Source organism: Telopea speciosissima, chromosome 7, assembly GCF_018873765.1.
Source record: "Telopea speciosissima isolate NSW1024214 ecotype Mountain lineage chromosome 7, Tspe_v1, whole genome shotgun sequence".
In the NCBI taxonomy this organism is placed as follows: Eukaryota; Viridiplantae; Streptophyta; class Magnoliopsida; order Proteales; family Proteaceae; genus Telopea; species Telopea speciosissima.
Genome location: NC_057922.1, coordinates 6,816,750 through 6,837,714, shown reverse-complemented (window position 1 = coordinate 6,837,714; position 20,965 = coordinate 6,816,750). Strand labels below are relative to the sequence as shown.

The 20,965-nt window shown below is 41.5% G+C and overlaps 2 protein-coding genes across 4 annotated transcripts; both read left to right on the top strand.

The window, feature by feature from the left end:
• The first annotated feature begins 6,745 nt into the window (after positions 1-6,745).
• On the top strand, positions 6,746-7,780 carry LOC122666677 (probable carboxylesterase 18). The gene has a single exon (XM_043862720.1). The coding sequence runs from the start codon at positions 6,772-6,774 to the stop codon at positions 7,777-7,779; it is 1,008 nt and encodes a 335-aa protein (XP_043718655.1). The 5' UTR covers positions 6,746-6,771; the 3' UTR covers position 7,780.
• Positions 7,781-13,320: 5,540 nt separating this feature from the next.
• LOC122667985 (probable hexosyltransferase MUCI70) lies at positions 13,321-15,801 on the top strand. 3 transcript variants are annotated; one of them, XM_043864493.1, is made up of 5 exons: positions 13,323-13,670; positions 13,759-13,962; positions 14,185-14,412; positions 14,569-14,745; positions 15,435-15,801. In XM_043864493.1, the coding sequence occupies exons 1-5, from the start codon at positions 13,421-13,423 to the stop codon at positions 15,782-15,784; spliced, it is 1,209 nt and encodes a 402-aa protein (XP_043720428.1). In that variant the 5' UTR covers positions 13,323-13,420; the 3' UTR covers positions 15,785-15,801. The 3 variants fall into 3 exon arrangements, with proteins under 3 accessions (XP_043720429.1, XP_043720428.1, XP_043720427.1); XM_043864494.1 differs by lacking the exon at positions 14,185-14,412 and having other exon boundaries at positions 13,321-13,670; XM_043864492.1 differs by having other exon boundaries at positions 13,325-13,670; positions 14,185-14,745.
• Positions 15,802-20,965: the final 5,164 nt, after the last annotated feature.

The window sequence follows — 20,965 nt, the reverse complement described above, 5'->3', positions numbered from 1 at the left end:
GACCGGTCCTCATAGACCAGGCCGACATCAAAGACCGACCCTCATCGGTCGGCAGCCAAGTCGTAAGACCGGTCCTCATAGACCAGGCCGACATCAAAGACCGACCCTCATAGGTCGGCAGCCAAGTCATAAGACCGGTCCTCATAGACCAGGCCGACATCAAAAACTGACCCTCATAGGTCGGCAGCCGAGTCGTAAGCCCTGTCCACATAGACATGGCCGACATCCCTATTTGGCCGAGCCTAACGAAGTACAAAACCACACTAAGGCATTAGGCTCGGCCAAGAAGGATATTCGGCCACGCGTCCACTTATATGATAGCCTCTCCAATCGGACTGAAGGGAAAGGCGAATTAACCAACCAAAGCGAAGATCGCATTGACCTCGGGCGTGCATGGCCGAAACCGCCGACAACGTTGGGCATGGATAAAAAAGAGACGAGTTCCTAAGCTCGGTTAGTGAAACGACTCGGCAGCTTGGCCACAAACAAAATAGAATACGCAAGGAAAAGAATGCTGAGGACGCCGAGTTCAAATACTTAGACAAATTCTGACAAAAATAAGTTGTTTTATTCATTGTAAGCCGACTGATTGGCACGGTTACAAAAGGGGCAGCTCGGCCCCACACACACACACAAAAAAAAAAAAAAAAAATTACATCTCCGTCTCCTCGGCGTGGGACTTGGAGGCACCCTCGGAGGCGTCCACGGTATTGGGCTCGGCAACAGCAGGTCTTGGGGTCCAGCCTCCCAGTAAGGAAGACGTCGGGAGTGGAGCAGTGCCTCAAGGGGCCGAGCTTGGGTGACCTCGGCTCCCTCCTCATCTCCTATCTCCCCTGCAAAAGTAGTCGCATCATCGTCAAAGCGGGAGAGATTGAGTTCAGGGTACGCTGCCTTGATCTTGGCCAAAAGCTCACTGGCTGCTTCAAAACCTTCGGCGAAGGGAGGCTTCTGATCTCATGGCGAGATATCGCGTACTCCTCCGATTGGAGATAGTCGCCGACCCGTGCTCGAGCCGTGGCAGATCTTCCTTGGCCTTCTCCTTCACCTCGGCCGAGCCGAGCTGCAGAGCCCGGACCTTCTCTCTCGCCTCGACCACCTCGGCCGAGAGCTCTCCACTCGGCCTCGGCGCGGTGAGCTTCTCTTGGGTCTCCCGACGCCTCTGAACGGCATCCTGGGCGTCCTGATAAGCCTTCTTGCACTGGACGTCCAAGGAATAGTTCTCGGTCAGGAGCCGCTCGAAGCGGAGCATGGTCTCCACTGCTTTGGCGAACCCCTACAAAAAAGCATGAGAACAAAAAATCGGATAAACTACACACATCGATCATATGCAAGAGCCGACAAGGAAACTTACCATATTGAAGTCTTGAAATAGGGTGGAGAGGAGCTCAGGTCGGACGCGCCTCGAGCTTCTCCTTGTCCGGGAGCCGACCTGCATCCAGCCATTCCTTGGCGTGAGCGGCCGACGTCAAGGCCTAGTCCCCGGGGAAGAGGCGCCAGGTCGGCCTCACAGGGACGTTGTTGGCCGAAGCCCTCCCCAGGATGTATCGGGAGATGTTGGTGGGAGAAGCCACGGGCGGAAGGCCGCCACTCGTCAGGTTTACCAAGAGCTTTTGGCGTTTGATGTCTCTCGGCGGGCTCCTCTCGCCTTTTCGGCCTTTCCCCTTCCTCGGAGACCCGGCTCTACCCGTGTTCTTCTCGGCCTCCAGACCGACCACAGCGTTCGATGGTCCCGGCATCACCCCCTTGCCCTTGGAGGCCTTGGAGGGCTCGCCCCGGGGTCTCTTCTCGGCATTCTTCTTCTTCCTATCCACGATAATCTCGGCCTTCAGCCGAGCTGTGTCCATTGGAGGAATGTGGCCGACCACTGCAAGAGAAACCGAAAACATAAAAAACAAGTCAGAAAAGGAAAAGAAAACTAAGTAAAGGGGTCGGCTCGGACAACTGAGATAAGCTCGGCAAGGATTCCTACCAGGGGTCATATGCCAACTCTGAAGAAACCCTCGTCCTGAAGTTGGAGAACATCGAAGGGCGGATGCTGGGGAATCAGGTCGAGCGAGGTCATCTCGTTCTCGGTCAGGGGTAGTACTCTATTTACATAGTTCAGATTCATCTCCTTCCACTCGGTTCGGAGAGGGCTGTTGGGAATGGAAGCAAAGAAAAACGGGCTTCCAATACTTGTTGAAGGTCGGCGTGCCGACGTAAATTTGTGACCGCCTAGAGCCGCACTCTTCCCGATCGGCGGCAGTAGTACCACCCCTTCTCGGGAGACTTCTTCGGGAAGAAGAGCCGAGAGAAAAGCGCCACGCTCGCACCTCGGCTCATCTCGCGACAGGCGTGAAGCGTGCACGGCCAGCCAAGAGTTTGACACCACCGACCAGGAGACAGTGAAAGTGGTCCAAGATCCGGTCCACCAGGTGAGAACGGGGCCGAAACGCATACTTGAAGGGCGTCTCGTGCAGAGCCACCTCACTGGGCCGATGAAGCGTGCCATCTCCCGGGATTAGGAACTCGAAGTCGAATGTCCTCGGGGATGGCGTAGGTCATCCTCGGATAGTCGAGGTCGGCCTCCGTGATCGTGCTCGAACAGTCTTGACACTTGCCTTCCTCGGGCTCGGGCGTCGGTAGACGAGCTTACGAGCCAACCCCATCTCGGACGAATCTCCCTCACTTGATTCCTCATCGGATGAGGATGACCCGGAGTTCTGGGCTCGGCCGGCGTGGATTGGGTCGCGTGGTCAAACTCCATGGGTAACGGGGCTCGGCCACCTCGGCCGACGAAGCTCCACTACATCGGGCTCGTCGAGGTCGAGCCCAACAGTCTATGGTGGGAGAGCGAATGGGGAGTTCTCGCTAGGACTAGCGGCCTCTGCCGCCCTGGCGAGCGATTCGCCCATAGGACTACTACCAACCGACATACGCGGCGAGAAGACTTCTTGTTGAAGAAGAGTTGAGCGGAACGAACGATGGCCGAGTCGATCACGAACGAAGCTTAGGCCAAGCTCGGTCACGAGCAAGCAAACGACGAGATCTACCGAGTTGACGGTTCCAAACTTGCCGAGAAGTCAATAACTTAGAGCGATGAAGAATGAATAGTTAGGAGTCGCCTATTTATAATCCTTGGGTTTTATTGATCCAACGGCCGACCGTAGCTCAAGATGATCCAACGGCCCGGATCAAAGGACGTTTCAATTCTCGAGCCCGCCATAATGACTCACTGACGTGGGCACGGACACCCAACCGTCGGTCGTGCAACGTCAAATCCGCAGACAATAAATAATCTCTACCAACCGTAAGAATCTTCCGCATAAGCGCCAGAAACTTCACTCATCAACGCCGAGCCGACACCGATGAGTGGGGGCCTGTGATGAGGCATAAAACACCCCACCTATCAGAGGCTGCCACGTGGCCGACCCGACCTCAGTCCGAGAATCGAATTGGGCCGAGCAGGAAATTGGGCCGACCCCATCTCCGATAAGTCACCTGACAAAGCCTGGTTTGGGCGAGCTGGCCGGTGGCTGAGGCCGATATTATACGGGTCAGCCATAGACTCCTAGCCGAACTCGCGGCCGAGACCTCCTCCCGGGCCGACCTCCATTGCCGACCCCACGGGCCGACCTCGTAGGCCGAGCCCTCCTCCATTGAGGCTCTCATAGCACCCCACCGGGGATCTCCAGGCCACGTTAGCACATCCCGAGAATCATGGGATAAGGACCGAGCCACGATCCCAGCGCAACACGGAATCACACTCTACATGGACTCTTACCTTAATAAGAGTCCGACCCAAAAATAACTCTCCACTCCGCTCCACGCGAGAGAACCTTCCGAAAGAAGGACTCCTACCATACTAGGACTCTTCCAACCGTCTCATCTCCTCCTTACTCTATAAATACCCAGGTATGGAGCACTATTCCTCATCTGGCTTTTTACTACACAGTTACGCTGTCGCGTTGAAGACCTGACTTGAGCATCGGAGAGTCCTAGGCCGGAGCCACACCGGCCCTCTTGCGCTCATTGCTTGGTTTTTGCAGGTTCATCCACGGGCGAACCAAGTACCGGAGGTTTTCACACGCAACACCTCCTATGAGAGGAACCTGCGCACCTGACCGGACAGGGAACCTGGAAGGAGAAAAATGGCACGTATGTGCATGTTGCATGCACGATCAATGCTCGACACCTATCTCACCCTTAGCCATTTAGATTTCACAGAGAGACGTTTTTTGGAAGAAAAAGAATAAGCATTGACAACGGAGCTGGATTGGATGTATGCAAGGGTGGAACCAGGATTTTGGTTGGGGGTGGGGGCACGGATGCATGTGTAGTAGTATAATGTGCGAACAGACATGTACACGTTAAAAAGTAAGTTTAAATTTTCTAAAAGAAATATTTCAAAAAAAAAATTCTAAAAGAAATATGAATATCAATTTAACTACAATAGAATTTAGAAGTTATTTTATTATGGGAAGTAGTTTTTTGTCTGAGAGTATGGCGCATGTGTCTCTCTCTCCTCCTCAAAATAATAGGTCAAAACCGTAAATATGTCTTTTCATATGGGAAGGAGAGAGATTGACTCATAGGAGTGTTGACGTACGTAGGCCACACTCCCAGATAGAGTTCTTTTTCCCTTTTATTATTTTAAGATCACTTTTAAAACAATTTCTTTACTTATTTTGAACTGAAACTTGGCCAGCCATATGGGTGGTATGTCTTTCATCATATGGGCACATCCATGTTTTCCATATGGAAAATAGAATTGGAAGGAAGTTACATATCCCTTGTAACATTTATTTATTGAGTTTATAAACCACTATTGTTAAAACATATATGTATATTATATTCATATATTTTTTAATATAAAATAGGGTCTTAAAAATCAGATTGGAATCCGACAGAATCGGCCAATTTGATTTAGTATCGACCAACACTAGAATCAGATGGTTTAGATTTGAGTCAAATCAAAATTGATATGAAACCAATCCTTACCAAGTCCATGTTATAAAATCTTAATAAAAAAATAGAAAAAAAGATCTCTACTTGGAAAGCCTGCATACATAAAATACTTAGACACACTTAGGGGTAAGTAGGGGTGTCAATGGGTCGGGTTGGGCCTGGCCTGCCCTAAACCCTGACCCGACCCTAGAGGCCTTAACCCTGACCCTGACCCTAACCCGACCCTATCAGGGTCAAGAAACTCTCAACCCTGACCCGACCCTACCGGGGTCGGGTTGGTCCTGATTTATGGCACCGTCCACGTGTCTCATTAGACCATATTTTTGTAACATAGGATCTCAACCTGTGGGACAGTTAATAAATATGTTGAAAAAAATGGCATATGTATAGACTCTCTCTCTACAATTGTAATGGTGTCCCCTCAATAGGCATGGAAGCTTATAGGGGCTACAACTAAATAACAATCATCTCAGTGACTCTTTTTATGGCCCTGATCAAAATAGTAGATGATCTACTCTTTTTATGGGTTCCCACTTCATGATGATGACAAAGCTAATAGTTATCTCTCTACAATTCTCTTCTGTTTTTTTTTTCCTGTTTTTTTTTTTTTGGTTAATAAAATACTTATATTAAGTATAATATATATATATATATATGTAATATTATATATTTATAATTAATATAGGATCGGGTCGAGCCGGGCCGGGCTAGGCCCAGGATCTAAACCCTGACCCGACCCGACCCTGCCAGGGTCAGACTATATAACTAAACCCAAACCCGCCCTCAAGGTTGAAAAATCAGGTCAGGCCTGGGCTGGGCTCGGGGTGGATTCGGGCCAGGCGGGCTTTATTGACACCCCTAGCGGGTAAGTCTGTTCAACAAAATGTTTGGGGGAGAGGGAATGGATAATAAAGGAAAGAGATCTTCAAGGGTTCAGATTAATGAAAAAGAGGGAAGAGGGGAGTCCCCGCAGAGAATAGTTCACTTGTACGTAGGAGTTAGTGCCTCATTTTCACCATTTAAATAGCATCAAGTGGGACAAGTGGGACAAGTGGTGGTACTAAACTCGTACGTATAGATTTTTATTCTCTCAAGGGCGTTGCACTGCCCAGTGTACCTCAGTTGAGAATCCAACCGTAAAAACATAGGCAATGACGTCTTTTTATCTTCTCAAGTAAAATAGCAAGGTTGTTGAAAATAGAGAATAAACTATGAGGCTGTTGCAACACTATCAGAGACGAAGAAGATGAAACGATAAAGAAAAAGAGGTGAAGAATTAAAGAGTTACAGAAGAAGTTGTGATCGTATAGAAATCGTATATTTCAAGATATAAGGACAAGATATAAGGACTAAGGAGGATTAACAATCGATTTAGATCCTTAAATCATTAAAACTCTAAACCTAATAAATTATTGGAATTGATTTTGATTTAATTTTTAAGACAGGCATTCGGTTTGGATTAAATCAATCCAAATAATAAAGATATTTTCAGATCGAGAACTTAACTATATTTAATTCGGTCCAGATCGATTCAGATTATCCGGTGAGATCCGGATTCACAATTTGGTTATTTGTTACTCATTGACACCCTTCTACACACACAATAGAGTGATAGTCTGATAGACCCGATAACACATCAATCTGGACCAGACTTGCTAATATGCCATTAAAAGACAATGATTTGGAATGATTTTATCCTTTCAATGCTCTGCCATGTACTGATACCGTACGGATGCGAAATCGAAAACGCCCGTCCACTATATAATACCAGCCCACTCGCCATCACGCACTCGGAAGAGAGAGAGAGAGAAAAAAGAGAGAAAAATGTCCACCACAAACTCGCCGGTGCTTCCATGGAAGACAAAGATCATCCTCAGCATCCTCGACGTCTTTTCAGACGCTGTGCGTCGTACTAACGGCACCATCAACCGCCGTTTGATCAATTTCATGGAACCCAAAGTCCCCGCCAACAACATACCCTTCCAGGGCGTCAAAACCTCCGACGTAACCATTGATGCCACTCGAAACCTCTGGTTTCGCCTCTTCACACCAACGGAAACCCCCTCTGATGTTAGCCTCCCAGTCATCACCTTCTACCACGGCGGAGGATTCTGTCTCCTCAGTGCCGATGCCAAAGCCTACGACTTCGTATGCCGTCGATTCGCCCGTAAATTCCCCGCCGTAGTCGTTTCCGTCAACTACCGCCTCTCTCCTGAATACCGATTTCCGTCACATTACGACGACGGATTCGACACTCTTAAATTCCTCGACGAAGCGAAAACCGAAAACTTTGGTTTTCCGGCGAATGCCGATCTCTCTCGGTGCTTCCTCGCCGGGGACTCTGCCGGGGGTAACCTTGCCCACCATGTCGCCGTCAGATCTGGGAAAGCTGATTTCAAGAGAGTCAGAGTGATCGGACAGATCTCGATCCAGCCATTCTTCGGTGGGGAAAAGCTGACGGAGTCGGAAATTAGGTTGGTGAATGTGCCGCTTATAGCCTCGGAGAGGACGGATTGGATGTGGAAGGTGTTCTTGCCGGAAGGAGAGAACAAAGATCATGAAGCGGTGAATGTGTCGGGGCCGAGGGCATTCGATATTAGGGGAGTGAAATATCCAGAGACAATGGTGGTGGTGGGAGGGTTCGATCCGTTGCAGGATAGACAGAGAGAGTTCTACGAATGGCTAAAGAGATCTGGGAAGGAAGCCAAGCTGCTGGAGTATCCAAAATCTATTCATGCTTTTTACGTGTTTCCCGAACTGTTCGAATCTTCCCTGTTTATCGAGGAAGCCATGGATTTTATTCGTAAGGTATGCGATAAGGTCAAGAACTGAACATAAACTTAATAACGAATAAAGGATTAGTGTGAGAGGGTGTAGAGTAACCTCCCTTGATCCGAAAACCCTGTCCCTTTATATCTTTACAGCCATGGTTGGTTTTTTCTTTTGTTTCTGAATGCATAGATTTGGAACCAATTTGGATCCTCTAAGAACAAATTTCTCGTTTCCTTATCTTTATCCACTGAAATTTTGTGCACTTGTAAACCTTTCAAGTTTCACTACTCTTCTGGGGTGGAATCGTGCATTTTTTTAATACAAAATAGCGTTTTAAAAATCAGATTGGAATCCGACAGAATCTCACTTGCTTAGTCTAACTAACAAGTTTGGCCGATTTCGACAAAATCCAATTAATTACAAAATAATTTTTGACTGATTCTCAGATTATTTTGTTCGGAATAAAATCTTAATTGATAGAGACCAATCCGTACCAATTCCATGTTTTAAAATCTGGATAAAAAAAATACAGAAAATGTTAATAGCTAAGCCTTGGGAAGCCTGCATACATAAAATAGTTAGGGCTTGGGCTCCACTCCTGGGAACACCCTATCCGGGGAGTGCCCAGTGTAGCATCCAACGGACTGGCCCTAGCATCGTACACAGAGCAGTCCGTCCATTGGGGACGGGTGCTCGTAGGAGAGGAGCTAAATTAAAATACTTCTACTAAATGTGTTCAACAAATTGTTAAGAGGGTGGGGAATTGATAATAAAGGGAAAAGATGGATCTTTATCCTCTTAGGTTTCCTGTCCAGTACAGTTCGTATGGTTTCTCTCATAGTTGGCAGAAATGACCACTTTATCTCCTACACAAACACACTGCTCAAGCGGAGTCCACCCCCCCTCCCCTCTTATTAGAGGCTGTTAATCCAGGCAGCAATGTTGCATATGCAGGACCTGAGATGAGACGGTGCGTATTTACTGCCTTACCCCCTGCCCAACGTCTTCCCTGAGCAGGGGTAAGGCGGTCAATGCACCCACCTCATCTCAGGTGCTGCACACGGCTGCATTTTGCCCGGATTGATAGGATCTTTTTCGCTTATTAGAGGCACTAAGAAACTATACCAGACAGGAAACATGAGAGGATAATTTTCCGAAAAAGATAATGTAGGGCTCAAATTAATGAAAAAGAGGGATGAGGGGTGCCCCTGCATAGATTAGTTCCTTGCACATACGTTAGTTAGTGTTAGGGATGTAAATGGATATTCGTAAATCCGTGTTCGTATCCGTTTAGGAGAATCCGAATCCGTCCGAAACTAATCGGATACGAATATGATAATCCCCCTATCCGACCGATTATTATCCGATTCGTTTAGCGAGTCCAACGGTAATAAAATATGTGAAATATAACTTTGTGTTTGTCTATCCTTTTAAGTTACCTTATTGGATTTTGTTATCTTAGTTTTATAAATTTATAAGTTAAGATAATGTGATTCTTTTTTTAGATTTGTTATTAGTTTATATATATTATTTTATGCAATGTGCTACATGGAATTACATATCTATTAAAAAATCAAAAGTAAAAAACGTAAGAGAATAAAAGACTAAGAAGAGTAGAAGAAAGGGTAATAACTGAACTCTCAAGTTTCAACCCTAATCTTCATCATAAAAATGGTAATTATGTCAACGGATAGTCGAAAAATCGTATTTGATCTGAATTCATATCCATTTAGGAGAACCTGTATTAAAAAAATCATTATCCAAAAATTATTCGAATCCGTCCGAATACCGATAGGATATTATCCGAATCCGTCCGAATATAAACGGATACGAATATGATAATGCCACTATCCGACCAAATTCGATCCGTTTACATCCCTAGTTAGTGTGCTCTTTTCACCGTTTAAATAACAGCAAGAAGAGCAAGTGGGACAAGTGTTAGCGCCTGACCCGTACGTACAGGTGAACTTACTTGCAAGGAACTCAACTCGTTCCCACATGGGCTGCTCTGTTTGTGGGTTCATCATGTGTTCCACTAGAAAGTAGCCAAAAGAATTGCCCAAAACTGAGGTAGCCATGTATGATCTGGCTGCGTCTTTCTTTCGTGCCTTCTACGTTTTCGCTAAACCACCATTGATACTTACTTGTGATTGAATCCACAAGGCATCCCAAGAAAGGAGATTCCACAAGCTACAAACAGGAAGGATTCATCGCCTCGTCGATTAGTATTGAATTTTATGCAATAGGACCAAGGGAATAAGTCTCCAAAGATTATGATTTCAAGTTTCTTGAACATTATATTCTATCCATGGAGAAGAGAGCATATATTCTTCTATTATGATTTCAAGTTTCTTCAACATTTTTCCTTTGAAGTGGTGTGACAAAACCAACGATATAAATCATATCCATAATATTTAAAAAGATTTTCTTATCGACACACCTTATGGTGTAAAATAATTTGTAACTTTACTAGTTTGTTTTTTAAATATAACAATTTTTTTCAATGAGGGTAAATAGTATTATTTCACAGGTATATCTAAAAAATATGTTAAGACAATGATAACTTTTGATAATAACATAATTACAAGTCACTTTCAAATTATCTTTGAGAACTCTTTCATACCCTCGGCTTAAAAGAAGACGTCAAGTTCTAAATACGGATTTTGACCTTCTATGGCCTGGATGTGATCGGCCATCGTGTTGCGCTCATCTCCCAGGCACTCATGTGGTTTATATGCTGATCCAATGGTTGGTAGTTAATGACAACTTAATTTTTGAAATTTGTGCGGTAATTTTGAATTAAGCTCGTCTACCAACCATTAGATTGGCATAAGATCCATGTGGCAGTCTAGGAGTTGAGCGCAGCACGATGACCGGTCAATCCCAATGCACAGAGGATCCAAATCATCTAAATACACATATAGAGGTGTCATTTAAAGTTTAAATACTCCTATATTTAAATGTCTTCTTCAAGACTTTTTGTTGTGCTACCACTCTTTGTGGCATTTTAAGTATCCCCATCCACCCCTTAACCCCCGCAACCCGACCCTACCCCGCAAGATAAGGTGGGCCATTGGATGTCGCCACATTTACGTGTCGAGTTTGCAAGGCCACACCGCAGTGCACCGTCAAATCGATGCACTGTAGAGGATTTCTACTGTTATATATCCTCAACAGCTGCGCTAGCTTTACAAAAAAAAAAATGTGAGGTATTTGTTTCAGCTTCTAATCTTTCACATTCTATTGTCTTTAAATCATAATACCTTCTGTAATTTCACAAAAAATCCCAATCTTGGACATCCCAAATTTTTAAAAGGGGTATCTTTTTGTATTCAAAGTGGTGAATTGAAAACTTTTAGGGTTTTTTTTCTCGTCAATTTGCCTAGTGAAGTACAACACTGCACTATTTGTCACATGACAATACATTGGTTTATCCATGTGATAAAGGACCAAGCAAGCATCTCATTAGTATAATTTCAATTTAAATGAATGGTGGAAGTAACTAAAATTACAAAAGATGCCATTTTGTATTTTAGATTCATCTCCATTTGATGGCATTTTGATATTGTACTAAAACTTTGAATCAGAGTTTAACAATTTTCCTTACTTACTTTGGACTAAAATTTGGTCATTGAGATGTATGTGGGGTCTTTAATCACATTGACTAACCCATGTACAGTCAAATGACAAATAGTAAAATGTTATATGTCACTAGGCATAGTGACGCCTAGAAGAACCCAAAGTTTTAACTTTATTTTGATTACCGGCCCCTTGTCTTATTCCTAAAACTTCTTTAAATCCGACAAAAAAATGTTTTCAAAATAATTTGTAAATAATTTTAACATGTGAAATGATAGGTTTGTGCCTTCATTGAAAAGAAAAAATATGTTATATTAGAAGGGTATAAAAGTAAGTGGGTTTTTTTTTCTTAATCAATTTTAATTACAACAAGATTTTTCTTAATAAAATTGTATATATAAAAGTCTCAATAAAAAATCTTCTTAAACCACATGACAATGATACATGAGCATAAAAGGACACAGGGACCAGGTTGAATGTCTTGTATACATCCAATCCCCTGATGGAGAAATATACTAACTTTCTACCCAAAAAAGAAAAAAACGAAATATACTGACCATACACTTAAGTAAATGATCAAAAGGTGTATTTGTGGAAAGAGAAATACACATTTAATTCAATTAAACTGATTATTCAGAGGAAAAAGACAGCCCCATAGTCTTAACATAATTGAATCACTCGATTTGCCTAGGATGCTTTATTATATATTTAATAGGAAAAAGAACTATGTCCAAGAGTGTACGCTCTATGTCCAGACGCATGGGCTGAAATTACTGTCTCGCCCCTCATGAAATGTGCAAATTATGCTCCACATGATACCCCTGCATGCTCTCCTATGGTCTCTTGCACACGCAAGAGTAACACTCCTGAGTAGAGAACATTTCCCCACATTTAATCCGGCAAGAAATTGTGTGTACGTCTTTGCTAACCTAAGGGTCACTCTTTAGACCGGTCATAGCATGGCAAAGATAGATGAGTATGACCTACATAGTTGTCTCACGTGGTTGATCAAATGAGGTTGAAATCTTTAGAATGGTAAAGTACTGGTCCCCTACTTACATGTCGAGTTTTAACCCGAAAAGAGTTTGGCAAGCGATAAAATTTAGAGAAAAAGAACATTGCCTGATCATGTGGCTATTATGCCAAACATAGGTTCACGTGAAATTATCACCCTACCCCCATGAAATAAAAGCTACATCAATGTTGTTGATGTCCTTATACATGCACTCATTGTCCCCTGCTCTGTTCCAGGGCCACATAACCAGGCAGCAATCTCTTGACCTAAAATCTTTTTTTTTTGGTAAACTCTCTTGACCTAAAGTCAGTAGTTACAAAACCAAAACTACAAAAAAAGATGGGACCATTATACTCATTATATTGACAGATTTTAGGTATTTAATTATTCAAATTCCAACATTATCATCCCACTTGACACAACTATGTGGGACAGGATAGGAAGGACAAGTACCATCATTTTTTTTTCCAGAAAAATTGATATATACGATGGTAGAGTGCACCTCCCCCTCCTTGTATCCTCCCTCAGTTGTATGCAAACTTATCCGGAACTTTGTTCCCTCGATAATAATTTATTTCTCACCAAAAAAAAAAATGGTAGAATGCAGATTCCAGCATGCGTCCTCTCACATAATGCAAGTTGGAGCCCATATTGACACACTCTCCTATTTTGACCTATATAGGTCGTATGTAAATGATATCATTCTCTGCATTACCATTAGTGTAGCGTGCAGATTCTTCAGCATATCGGCATCCTGGGGAACCCTCTCCTTTGTATTTTTAATACCAAACCGAACCAAACCCCAACAAAATGGTGGGTCGGATTAAATAGCCAGCTTAACCTGCCCCACAACTAAGCTGTCCCTGATTGGTATCAAGAGAGGCCAAAATGTTGATTATGGAGACACTTTGGTCTTTGGGTCGCCCAACTAAGTTTTGCACATGGCAAGATTCCATGGCTACTAGTATTTCATTCGCTATGTGAGTGTGATTCACCTAGTAAAGCCCATCCCCATGAAAGGTAAAGAAAATTAATAAACAAATTCATACATTAAGCGTCACAATCCCTTCATGGGAAAGAGATAGAAGAGAGAGTAACAATCTATTCATGGGAAGGAGAGCATGGTCAACCTCTCTCCTCTTCCAATCCAAAAGCTTCTGTTTCTCTCTTCTCTATCTCTTCACAACTCTGTTTCTCGCTCTGTATTCCACAATTTCAACCAAATGCATCTTCAGATCTTCTTCACCATTCAATCCAATCCAGAAATCCCTCTTTTCTTATCCTCCCACTTATGGGGAACACAAATATGCTATCCCAACTGTCAGATCCTCCTGCACTTCCCCTGTTTTCTTCTCAGGTTCCATCAAATTCTTACACTTTTAATTTCCCTTCAAATTCTCACTTTTCTATCAATAATTTTGAAGGATCTTTGTGATTTTGTCTAGATTATTCCATGGTCTTGAAGGATATCAAAGAAATCTGCCAGAATTCTTCATCTTCTACATCAACTCTGAATTATCCGCCAAAGAAGGCTGAGAGCTTTGCAGGGAATTTTAGTACCAAAGAGAGGATGTCTTATTTTGATCACAGAGATGATCAGGTGGAGGTGCCTTGCGGATTCATGAAGCAATTCCCCTTTAGTGATTCTGGTGAGTTTCATCTTTCTTGAACGAAAAGAAAACTAAAAATGAATTATTTGAATTGACTGTTTCAATCCGCTTAATTTTACCTGAATTCGGTTTCATTTCTTTCTTGCGGATAAACAGTTACAATCTTCCAGCTCAAATTCTGGAAGCACCGAAAATAAGAAAGAAAGAAAAAATCTAAAGATGTGTTTTTTTTTTTTTTGTTTTTACCGCAAATTAAATCAGATAGAATTGCTATGGAGAGCTGCAAGGAAGTGGTAGTAGTCTCAGCAATTTTTGGTGACCATGACAAAATCCGTCAACCAAAAGGCCTCGGATCGAAAACCTTGGAAACAGTTTGTTTCATTATGTTCATAGATGATCTCACTCTGAAAGGTCTTCAATCTCATTACCTTCTTATCAATGAAAGCCAAGAACATAAACTAGGTGTATGGAGAATCGTTACTGTTTCTGGTGAGCTTCCATATAAAAATCCAGCCATGAATGGAGTAATACCCAAGCATTTGGTTCACAGGCTCTTCCCAAATTCTAAATTCAGTATTTGGTTGGACGCGAAGCTGCAATTAATGGTTGATCCATTGCTGTTAATCCATTCTCTTGTTATATCAGAGAATGTGGACATGGCTATATCCAAGCATCCTTACTATATTCATACAATTGAAGAGGCAATGGCAACTGTAAGGTGGAAGAAATGGGGAAATGTTGATTCTTTGAAGGAGCAAATGGAGGTGTACTGCCAAAATGGTTTAAAGCCATGGACAAGCCACAAGCTCCCATATACCACAGGTCTGTGTTCTCATAAACCCATCATAAGTTTCTCAAACAGGTTAATTTCATTAATGAAATTCTGATGCATTCTCCTCTGAGTGGCCAATATGGCCAAGCTTGGTTTGCCTTCACATCCTGAAAACCCTAGATTCTGATGAAATCTTGGATTTGAAAAACCTAGAGTTAATGACCCCTTAGAACTCCATAATTAACCTCTAATTCAGTCCCTCTACCTAATAGACTAGTTCTTTTGGTTGGAATCTGACATGGTATTAGAGCAGGTTTTTGATTATGTTTTTGCGATTCTTTTGTGTATAGGGTCCGTTCTGATCCGCCTACACGTGATGGGGAGTCTTAGGAACTCATGCCTGAGTTTTGTGTCTTTAGATACCTGTGAGTTTCTCCACCTTATAAACTAGTCTTTTGGGTTGGAATCTGACATGGTATTAGGGCAGTGTGTGATGAGGAACGTTAGGATCTATTGATGTGGACTAGGAGTGGGGTTTGACATCCCAAATTTAGGATCAGCAACCAAGCAAAACAAGGCCTAGGAATGCATCAGATTGTCAAACCATTTATTGGGGTATCACTTATGAGAAGATTATTACAGGAAAAAAGATTCCCTTTCTTGAATGATTCTAATAACCACCTGGATTCTGATTTTGTATGATTTTTTCCCCCCTTTTTTTTGGGTCAAATTGTTGCAGATGTACCAGACACTGCTCTGATACTGAGGAGACATGGAGTTAGAAGCAACCTTTTCTCCTGCCTTATGTTCAATGAATTGGAAGCTTTCAACCCAAGAGATCAATTGGCTTTTGCATATGTAAGAGACAAAATGAATCCAAAGATAAAGCTGAACATGTTTGAAGTTGAAGTGTTTGAGCAAATTGTTTGGGAATTTAGGCATAACCTGATCAAACATGGTGGAGGAAGAAGTCCAGCAGATCAACTGCCAATGCCAAGAACAAAATGGAAGGATGTGTTTATTAATAATGGCAGCCGTAGTTGTAACTGTTCCAGTTATCTTCTACCAAATGTGGCGGGAATCCCATGACTGATCTTTTTATCTTTTCTACAGTTACAACCAAACACTGACACACACACACACACACACACACACACACATACACGTATATAGACTTAAAAAAGAAAGAAACTAAAGAAACAGAGCTATCTGGACCGGTAAATGTGATCTGTTTTAAAGTAATGCATTATGAGTCTGACAGAAAGCCTTTAGGGTTGCTTTCAACTGGGCCACAATCTTCGTTGGAATCCGTTTTTCCTTCACTTTTCTTTTCTTTATCCTTTTTCCCTCTTTTTGTTTCTTTCTTATGCTCTTTTCTTTGCACCCAAATCCTAACAACAAGTGTCAAGAAATCAGAACGTTCAAAAAGCATATTTTAAAGGATCCGGTTTCTTTTCACCCGCAATTAAAAATTCTATCTGTAATTATGAGATGTGATCTTTGATTGGTTTTCAGATCTTAAACAATAAGTGGATGGGAATTATTCTTTTGATAAGGAATGAAAGTTGATAATGAATTCAAAGTCTAATTATAACATCATATCACCATTGGTGAAGAAAAATTAATCTTATTTCATAAGATATCATGATGACCAAAGAGAAATGATAAGAATGATTGGTAGCTTCTCATGCAAGAAAGACTAAGATTTTTTTTTGTTTTTGTTTGTTTTTTGGGTAAACTAAAGCTGTGTTTGGTATGTATTTGTTGGAATATATTTTTTGCTGATTTCGCATTTTTGGATCATCTGAGAATGTCAAAACGACATTGATCTAAGTCCATTTGGCATTCTCGGGTGATAAAAATAGTTCTTATCGCTCATGAAAATGAATTTAGCCTAGAAGGCCTAAGATTGTTTGTTCAAGTGGACCACAAATATGAAATCATGATTGTCACCTAGATAGAGCACCAAAATATTGAAATAAAACTGAGATCGGAATAATCAAATGTATGAAACATGTGGCATAATGTGAAGAGTCCACTCACAAGGAGCATACAACATTCGACTGAAATTTTGGGACCTGAAGGTGTAAAAATTTTCCCTTCTTTATTTAGATGTATGTGTGTGTGTGCGAGCACATGCAAGTGTGTATGTGTGTGTTTTGTTCATATAGTTGTCACAATATATATTCTCACAATGTAATTGCATAATATTAGTGTGAGCACTCATATCATATGTGACATTGAACACGACCATTTGAAATTATTGTATAAACTACTATCGGTTGTTTGTGTAACAAGAATTTTCGACAATGTTTTGTCCCTATACTTGAAAGGTCCTTATTGTTTCAATTACGCATTGTGGTGTATGGTGTACCAAAGGTTGATGCCTACACTGGCTATATATCAGTGCACTCAACATATAGTGTTCTGTTGGAGATGGAAGAGATGCTTGACATGACATCCACTTCTCGAAATGAAGAACATTCAGAAAGACTTGTATGATTGTGATTGGATGAAAATTCCAGTACCGGTGGCAAATTTGTAAAGTATTGTAAATATTATTATATAAATATATACATATATTTTAAAAGTGTTTTGTAAATGGTTTTATATCGAATAACTAATTAAGACTCTAATATTGATCGTTCGATGGATTCTGATTTTTTACGGTGTTTGTTTTCATACATGTATATTCGTCATGTGATGTTGATAAGTGGAGGGAATAAAACACAATGGAAGTTTCTATCACTTGGGGCAAAAGTAGTTATACGCATGGATTGTCCTTATGTGTGATAATGGACAAGTTACGAGATCACTCTATTGGACCACACCACTTGGCTCGAGTACAACCGCTGGTTTTACGAGGCTCAGTTATAAATATAATGGAAATAGGAAATCCTAATCACTTTTGTGAATTAAGAATTTAGTGTGTGTAAGAGATGCTGAGAGTGGAAAAAAAGTATTTTTTCCATTAGGGTTATTGAATGAGCTTCTTCCATAGGGCGGTTATAGGTTCAAGTTATGAATTTCATTGGAAGATTTGTCTTTGTGAATTTCAAGGTAACCCTAACCCTTTTCCAAAGATGGATTGATTGGCAAATACCTTATTGCATGCGAGTAGACGTTTTCTACAGCCAAATTTTAATTTGACTTTCCGCAATCCCAACAATTGGGATGGTTTTGGGTTTGGATCTTGGGGTCGATTTTTTATTGGGATGGATTGTTTTAGTTAAGGAATCCTATGGTTATAAAACCAAATAACTTGTGAACATATTAAGAACCAAAACAATCAAGATCATTTAAAAGCCATATATAAATATTGTTATTTGGGTTTGTAAAGGTTGGTCCATTGTGACCAAGTGGTCACGGGTTTGAGTTTGGAAACAACCTTACTGCGAAAGCAAGGTTAAGACTGCGTACATTATGACCCTTCTTAAACCCCGCAGTGGCAGGAGCTTTGTGCACTGGGTACACCTTTTTATTTTTTATTTTTTTATATAAATCATAATCGGGATGTTGATTTGGTATGTTATACACATTTGGTATGTTGATTTGATGCTTTAATTTAGATTTTGAACTTATTTGTATGTCCAATATAGTAAAATTTTCTGTTTTTTTTTATCATATGTTTATTTGGGTTTTCTGCTTTTCTTTCGTAGCATGACACAAAGTGAATGAATTCGATTTTAGTATTTTTTTTTTTATCCTCATAAATCATTTTGTTGACTCGGAAATAAAGGGTTATAATTTATAGGATAAAATTTTCCTCTGCCCATAAAGGATGGTTTACCCACTATCCTAGGGTTCACAAACCCTTACTCAGATTTTTTATATATTCTAAAATACCTTTTCAATACCCATTCCCACCTTCTCCCGTGCTTCTAATTTCTATTTACATAGTTAGTAAATCCACGTATAATATTTGGATTCAAACGTTTAATTCAAAAAAACATTTTTTCAGTATAAGTGGTTGGATACGAATTTTTATGCATTTTTTTAACATTTAAAAGAATATACACGTATAAAATGCGAATTATACGGTTTTATACGTTTAATTTAAAAAAAAAAAAAAAAAAACCTAAACTCAATCTAATGATCTAACTCCCGAACGATCAGTGTCACCGAATCCCTGAATAAATCCCCAAACCTTTGGCCATCTCTCGCGGATACCAAACCTAGACCCCTTCTTCTCCGTCTCCGTTCCCGGTAATTTCAGGCCGGCGATTGAAAAAATCCTCAAACCCTGGGCCCCCTTCTTCTCCATCTCCGTTCTCCGCCTCTGCTCCTCGACGATTGCAGCGACCTGCGAAGTGCGACCTCACAATACCGGAATACCCCCTGTGGCAGTCGGCGATTGTAGCGGCAGATTCATCATCTCTGTTCAATTCGATTAGCGAGAATTTATCTACTCTGTAAGTTTTCTCTGTGTGCGTGACTTGTCTCTCTCTCTCTCTTCTCTATAAATTATCTGAGTTTTGTATCCTTACAGAGATGCTTTATTTGATTCCTGAATCTTAAAATTAAGATGAGGTGCTATCATATAACTTCATTAGACCAGTGAATAATCGGAGCACCTCAATGCATATGATTTCCTTTGTTTCTCCGAGAAGTTAGCTTGTAAGAAACAAAATACATGGGGGTCGATGCTGTCCTGCTGCCTTGGAGAGATGAGAAATCACCAGCTCCTTGAAGAGATAACATCATCCAAAATGGTGCCTTAGGAGTCTCTAGATGTGGACTGCCCTTCTATGAGAAAGGAGGGTCGATAAGTAGAACAGAGCTGTAAGTACAATGTTACCATCTTTGCAATGACCCTTTCCTAGTCAAGGTTGATGATTCATAATTTTAAAACTTCACACATGCATAGCGATTAAGGAAAAGTGTCCGCCTATCTCCATGTCTTCCTACCCTGAGTATGGAAGTTTTGTGCCAATTACTGATAAAGGTTAAAACCTGGAACCTTCATAAAGGAATTAGGGTGGATGAACAATCTGTTAGCATTTCCCATTTATTCTTTGTAGCTGGCTGTTTTATTTCTCTACTAATGGTTATGGTTTTCGGGATTTTAGCTGGTAATGGTAAGGAAGGATTGGAGTGTCTTGTGCACACTGAAATTATTAGAATTGATCTTTGTCTTCATTCCTCCATTTTGTTCAAACTAATCAAATCTTCAGTTACATATTATTGTGTTTTAGGTGTACATGCCTGTTGCATAGTGAATATATGTCCGTATTTTTGCTCCTGGATTTTTACAGAGCCACCGTATTAAACACGTACTGTATCATTGCCGTATACGTTTTATTGCGCCGGATTTTTGAAAAGTATTATTGCCGTATGGTTCGTTTAATTGAAGTACGCATCCGTACCCGGATTATTGCCGTTCCTGAACTTACTAACTATGCCCATTCACCGTTGGTGGAGGGAAACTCGGTCCTAATTTGTAAATTCAATTTCTTATGGAATCCTGTGAAGGAACGGCATCTAGATTCTAGAGGGGTAAAATAGGGAAAAAATAATTCACAGCTGCATCTTTCTTTCTCTCCACTGCCTTGCATACTCTGCAAGCTGCATCTCAGTGCCGCTGCATAACCCCCCGCCCCACCTCTAACCTCCGACCCGTTGATGATGGATCCAGCTTTCTGCGACACAACACAATTGTTTTTGAAGGCACTGGTGACTGGTTTCCTGACTCCTAATTCAAGTATTTAATATTACCATTCTCCCCCACCCCCCCATCTCTTCAAACTCAATCGTAAAGAGTCTCTCTCGCAGCGGCGGCAATCGACGGAGCTTAGGTATCTCTCTATCTCTTTCTACTTGTTGATTTTGAAGAGAGGATAAATATATTTATTCATTCAAATTTGGCATTGCTGGAGGCCAAAAACTTAATTTCCAAAGATACAGTTTCAGCCTGTAGTCTTTGGCCAGTTTCCCCTTCGAGTTCAATCAATCTTGTGTGAAGTAACTAATTCTATTTTACAGCAAAATGTGAAAAGAAAAATTAATGGTCTCTGTATTACTTGCAGATTTGTGTGCTCCTTCTCTGAATACTAGTTTCCTTCATGTAGAGATATTTTATAGTTTGCAGAAATTAATATGAGGCAAAATGGATGAAATGGGCCTCTCTCTCTCTCTCTCTTATTCCAAGTTCCAAGTGACTTAGATGTTTCTTTGGGAGCACTAGGACCTTTTTGAAAAAAAAAAAACTGTTTGTGAATCTCCATGGAACTTCGACTGTTTTTGCGGATGTGACATCTGTGTGATGAACAA